The sequence below is a fragment of the Argentina silus genome (assembly GCF_951799395.1).
Source record: "Argentina silus genome assembly, chromosome: 8".
NCBI lineage: Eukaryota > Metazoa > Chordata > Actinopteri > Argentiniformes > Argentinidae > Argentina > Argentina silus.
In genome coordinates this window covers 18,994,387-19,001,008 of record NC_139662.1, presented here as the reverse complement: position 1 = coordinate 19,001,008, position 6,622 = coordinate 18,994,387, and the positions used below count along the sequence as shown (strand labels likewise).

At 47.2% G+C, this 6,622-nt stretch overlaps 1 protein-coding gene across 1 annotated transcript; it reads right to left on the bottom strand.

Annotated features, from left to right (window-relative positions):
* LOC310808665 (specifically androgen-regulated gene protein) lies at positions 1-6,406 on the bottom strand. Its single transcript, XM_083675688.1, has 4 exons — positions 6,247-6,406; positions 3,394-3,592; positions 2,337-2,520; positions 1-2,129 (listed from the first exon to the last, which is right to left on the bottom strand). The coding sequence occupies exons 2-4, from the start codon at positions 3,496-3,498 to the stop codon at positions 496-498; spliced, it is 1,923 nt and encodes a 640-aa protein (XP_083531814.1). The 5' UTR covers positions 3,499-3,592; positions 6,247-6,406; the 3' UTR covers positions 1-495.
* Positions 6,407-6,622: the final 216 nt, after the last annotated feature.

Genomic DNA, 6,622 nt, shown 5'->3' with positions numbered 1-6,622 from the left:
TGAGTCACACAAATATCATTTATTTCTGAAATTAGACATTTAAAAAGGGGCAAAGTTTAAGACCTCAGAGTCTGTATTGTTTTCATAAGCAGCGTATACACATGTTAAACATGAACACCCCAACATGCACTGTCTTGTCTTTTATTTAGAAATTTAGACAATAATCTGTTGCATTAATATTTCAAATGAGGTTCACAAACAGCCTTGCATTTGTATGAGAATTGTACTGTACATGTACAGTATGTGTATGCATAGATACAAACTCATAGTAGTACCATACTGCAATTCATGCAAGGCAGTCTTGAGCATTTCTGTGCAGTAAGAATGCAAAGACGTATACATATTTACAGTTTCTGTAGAGCCCAGCAATCCTTCATCAATCAAATAGCATTCCTTGCATATTACTTAAAAAGGCATCATATAAGAGTCAGTGTTCCCATGACCATAGAGTAAGGAAGGGATAGGGTGTGTGTCTCTACACCCGTCTCCGAGCCCTCAGTCCCTCAGCAACCCCAGCTTCTTCAGAGCCTCCTTGCGGTCCTCTACACTCTTGTCGTTGGGGCAGAACAGCACACTGACGCCATGGGAGCGCGGCAGCTTCTGATCATCCCCAGAAGGAGCAGGCAGAGACCTCCTCATCTCTGGCTGGCACTGGGAGGCCTCCCCCTGAACAACCTCAAAGTCTTTCCCACTGCCCAGGGAGGCGGGCCGGGGCCGGGACTTGCGAAGATGACATGGGGAGAGCTCTGGACTGGAACCCTGGTTGCTATCACTCGAAGATGCTACTTGGCTGGCAATGTAGCTGCCCAGGCCCAGGCCAGACCGCTCCAGAGTGGCTGATTTGACCCCTTTGGTCTTGGTAGAGGGAAGCAGCTTGGGTGCCATTGGAGGAGTGCAAAGCCCATCGCTTGGTGCCATGGTGTTGTCTCTGTGTTCCTGGGACTCCTTTGAGGGGGATTGTTCTGTGATTGAGGGAAGAGTTTTGGCAGTGTCACTGAGGAGTGAGGCAGGGGCAGGGACTGGGGCTTGGGCCTGGCTGGTAGCTTGGGCTGGGGTAGTGGCTGGGGCAGGGACTGGGGTAGAGGCTGGTGGGGTAGCATCTGTGGTAAGGGTATGGGTGGTAGCTGGGCTGCTAGGAGAGGGCGAGGGAGGAGACGCCCATGACCTCCGGAATTTGGATGAAAAACTTGGGCTTTGGGCTGGATTAGAGTCTCCATCCTCACTCTTCAGAAGGCCAAGTTTCCGCAGGGCCTCCAAGCGCACCCTCTGGGGGTCGCTCTGCACCCAGTCACTGGCCGAGGGGACAGTAGGGTTCGGATAACCATCTGACCCTGCTCGCTTGTGCGACTTCAGGATAATGTTGGAGGGAAGCCTCTTGGGTTTAGGGGCTACAGCAGGCGGGGTCCTGGGCTCATCTGAAATGGGGCTGGGGGGAGCCTCTGAGGGGGAGGGTGGTGCATCCAGAAAGGGCTTGGAGGGTGCCTCCTGGGTCACAGGGGAGCCAGGTGAAGCTCCCTTCATGGAGGCCTTCTTGCGCAGATGCTCCAGGTCATTGTGGGTCAGTGGACCTCTGGGCCCTGCAAAGGCTGGAGGCTCGTTCTCCTCCACTGGTTCTGGCTGTGGCTTATCCCTGAAGTCTGAGGGAGGGAGGATCAGTCCCAGATTTAAGTCAGAGAGGACCCTGGTGTGAGCCTGGTCAGGCTTGCTGTCCACATCGATACCCTCTATGGTTGAAACCATCACTTCAGCCTGGGCGGCTGATGTCGAGGCTTTGGTGTCAGGGGAAAACTCAGAGGCTTTTGGTTCGGCAGCTGGCTCTGGGGTTTTGAAGTCATTAGCCAACTCTGAGGTCTTGGGCTCTACTGTGGCTGAGCCTGGGGCTGTGGGTTCAGTACCATCCCCTGGGACCACAAGCTCTGTGGCTACCTCTGGAGGTTTGGCCTCATTGGGTACCTCAAGGGTTTTGGGCTCAGTTGTGCCCTTTGGCGGTTCGGGCTCAGTGGCGTCTCCTGGGTGTTTTGGCAGGATACTAGCACAGCCATTTGCCAGTAGAAGTGGTGTGGGCACCCGGCAGCTGAGGAATGACTTCTGGTCTGTCCCTGACTCGTCATGATGGAAGTTCGACACATCTAGGAGAAACGCAAAATCAGCAGCAGCTGTTTTTAACGTAACAACTTCTCTTGTTTGCTTGAATACAATCAAAAACCTGAACACATCTGAACACAGCCCCATCTACTAGAGCTGGACTACTAACAAAACAGTACACAGAAACAAAGTAAATCATGCTATAACAAATGTTATGTTATAACATGTTATAACAGATATCTGCTACTCACCCTCCGGTCTAGTCTGGCCCATAGAGGAGGAGAGGTGGGCAACTTTGCCTGCCTGGCTGCCAAGATCAGGCTCATCATTAGACAGGCCACTGTCCTCCTCCATCTCCAGAGACTCAATGGTCTCCTCCAGAAACATGAGGCATGCACGCTCTTCAGGAGAGAGGTGCTCCAGACTGTCGTCACTCTGAAACATACACACACACACACACACACACACACACACACACACACACACACACACACACACACACACTTATCAAAAAGAGGAAGAAAGAAACATAGACAGATCTGCATGTAGAGGAGATAAAACAGAAATTAGAAATGTAAGTGCATCCCCTTCAAGAACTGCTTAGATACAGTATGTGTGGGAAAAGAATGCATCTCTCTCTGCTCCATTCAGCTAAGCTTGTACATTGCGGCCAAGTGAGACTGGAGAAACAGAGCGGATCAAAGTCACATTTACCTTTCACACAGCAGCTACGGAATGGCAAATTAGCTGACTCCTGCTCCCAGCTAACTTTCATCCTATATTGGACTGCCAGAGGAATTTATTTCAGAGTTTTGGAGGGGCCCTCTGAACAGCTCTGAACAAACTGTTCTGATCTTCCTCAAAGCAGCCTCTCAAGTCTCTCTCACTCTGTAGATTCCCTCACAGGCCCCTCTCCGAACAAACATCTGAATCTCTCACCCACAACTTAAAACGAACCCCAAGTCAGTCTCTTACCATTGGGACACACAGTGGCACTGACCCTGTCTAGTGACTATACATAAGCATGTGAATCTACACTATACTACACAATATCAAAACTAAACAGGGAGAGAGAAAGGCTCTCTCCAAAGCTGACATTGTTTCTGCTCCATCTACACGTTATCCTGTCATTAAAATTTCACCACAAAAGCAGAACAAAAGAAACCAGAAACAAGTGAAACCAACGTCTCAGTAAAGTACTATGTTATCACAGTTTACATGTTGAAGGTATGTGGGGGGGTAGTCAGTTGTAAAAGGGTGTTAGTGGGACTGTGGGGGAGATAGGGCTAGGGCCAGGGCCACACTCACAGAGCCAGAGTTCATGCTGACCACACTGTCGCAGCTCCCAGCGCTGTCAATATTGTTCAGGGTTTCCATGGCAACGCCGCCCGGCCACGTGTCACTCTTCGGCATCGCACAGGGACCGGGACAAGAGGTGGGGCCTGGGCTTCAGCGGCCTCTTCTGATTGGCTGGAAGTAAAAAACTGGGCCAGTCTCTAGGATATAGCTGGAGAAAAAAAAAAAAAATGGGGAGAGAGAGAAGTGTTAAAGTTTCACCGTTTTAGGCAAAAAAAACCAACGCATCATATCAGGATCCACTGAGCAGAGAAGCCCCATCGTGCGCTCCATCCAAACAAGCGCTCACCAGACGCGCCCGTGTGTACACATGGACATCCCTCTTCCCTTTCTCTGTTTGTATCCTGACTCAAAGGAAAGACAAAAGTACAGTATCCTAGCCTAAAGTATCCTATCCTAGCCTAAGGCTTAAAGGAAGGATTATTACCTCACAAATCCTCTCCATTTAGCATGCACCCTTATCAAATACACCACAGGGTCACATGGTCAGAGCCATTGAAATTAGCCAGTGACCCAAGCCCAGGCAACAAGCAAAGAAGAGCCTATTATAAGGCTTCGTTTCGCACGATACCTATCCCTATGAGATGGTAATGCTACACATTTTCCTAGGCTCCGACTAAACCAATCAAGTGTAACAGTGAGCCCCATTTCTGACACAGTACAGTACACGCTGTCAATAACCTAATAACATAGTCAAATGAGAGTGGTGGCTGTGTGATAATATCTGATGGTGGGATTGAGTAGATTGTGAATATTTGCTCACCCCCAACTAAACACACAAGCCGCATATCACATGACCAAACATTTCAGGAAGTTATTTGGAAGTGTTACGGCCAAACACTGTTTGGCTCAGGTGAGTCAGTGGCAATATAATCAGGCTACATAGCGTGAGCTTTATTGCCCCCCCGACAAACCCTATTATGTGATGATTTGATTACACACACAAAAGAACAGAGGAACAGTAGTTACCGGTAATTTCCATAGTCCATAGGGCCACCATATTTCACCATGCCTAAGTACTACCTTGGAACTATGCCTCAGAAGTCCCCAGTGTGTCCACTGCAGCTCCATGATGTCCACCAACTAACTAGGTATGCTGCTGGATAACCCTAGGGGTAGGGCTGGGACATCAAAGTCATAATAATTATAGATATATGATGCAACTGCCAAGGACATCCTGGCACTTACTGAGTTTCACCCCACCCAATAAAACAGCAGCAGCAAGTTAGAAATGTTCATAAACATTACAAGATCCAACTGCACCAAATGCGCTGTTCTGTGGCACAGAAGACATTGATATAGGAAGTTGCAAACACTATGCCAATTCTTTTTTATTTTATTTTTACGCATTTTCCTTTCAACCCGTTACCTTAACTGAAATTCTGTTTTTTATTCAGAATTTGTCTACAGTCAGTGCCTTAAAAACTCAATTAAAATGGCAATATACTGTGGGCATGCAGTCAAGGACAATACCCAAGGGCTGATGGTGTTGGTAGGTGACGCCTACCGGTGCCCAACCCAGATTTACTTGTTGGCAACAACAGTGGACTCCGCTGAGTTCACACAGCAGCATCTCAGCAGGGCTCCCATCCACTGGGTTTAGCGGCTTGCTAATCGCTGCCCCTCCCACTGGGACGTGAAGAGCAACAGAGTGAAAGACGACAGTGTGAAAGACTAAGGCCCAGAACCAGCAGCACCTCCCAGTCAGCCCGACATTACAAACATGCTGGGCGGCAATGCGGGAGAGACAGGCTACTCCCACCACCGCCACAGAGAGGAGTTTTAATTCACTAGAGGAATGTCACTTTGCCTGATTCCATAAGACGGCGTCCCATTGTTGCCAAAACCCAGCCTCTGCGGCATGCTAGTGCATTTTCAGGTAGAGGAAGTGTGGACATTATCAGATGCATTCTGACTGAAGGGGAAGCGGTACCAGTGGTTGACACTGACTGGCCTACTCTGGCTGCACTGTGAGCTGGAAAACCCCAGGAAGTGATTACCCTCCATTGAGAGCCAGACTGACTGATCTTACTGTGGCATAGAGGCCAGAAATGTGAAATATGTGTCCTGTGACATTAAGGACTGGCAGAGGGAACGAGTTAATAATTTACAGTAAACAAAGGTTCATGACAAACACCATGTTGTGCAACTCACACGCCTGCCAGAGTACATGCATGGAGAAATAGCCCATTAATATTTAGCTTGGCATAATGTCAATGTCGCTAAGAATGGTTGTTCAATTGCAAACATTCCTAGCGATGCGATCTCAGATATGCATTGGCACATTGACACCAACCTGGCCCACGATACTAGGCTACTTGGCCATACGTTTTATATACGTAGGCCTAATACTGTACAAACATACATAATTTCACAGTGCATTTTTTAACGTTTTTTATTTTGTCTCCCAGGGTGGTGACTATTCCAAAGCAGTTTTCAAGAACACACAAAAGGATGGAACCAATTACACATTATGCATGTATACACAGTAGACTCCTCTAGTAGGCCTATGTTAATTATACTGTATGAACAGGTGCCTCTTTATGATGACGGAGATTTAACGACACTGACAGACCCTTACCAGCTGACAGTGAATCAAAAACATTTACACTTGCATGTGCAAATCATAAGCAGAGGTGAGGAACCCTAGTAACAGTAATTACATACTTTAAAAACACCTGCTTGATGATACGCCTGCCATTGTATCTCTAACTCGATGGCATTTAAGGACCAGATATAATACTCGATCGGATATGAACGCCAATCTATCTTGTAGATACAAATAGATATAAACTTAAAACTTACCTTAGAATAGGACAGTGGACTGTGACACAATTATCTGTCCACGAAGTTTATGCGCACCTTAAAAATGTAGTTTAATATCTTCCCATTTCAACTCAACCCATTGAAATACAGTTCCAGTTTTCTACGGTTCTCTCTACATTTATGAAAGTAGTGCGAGTAAATCGCAGGTGAGCGAACTTTTGCCCCTCCCGACTAATCACTATGCGGCCAATCATCACACAACATCATCTACCCTGTCTTCTAGCCAGCCAATTCGCTAACGGTATTATTACTACACGCATTAAATATCAAAACATGTATGCATATATATGTCATTTTACACCTCAAATTAGCCAAACCCGTATATTTTACTCAAATCATTCATAACAATGTTATA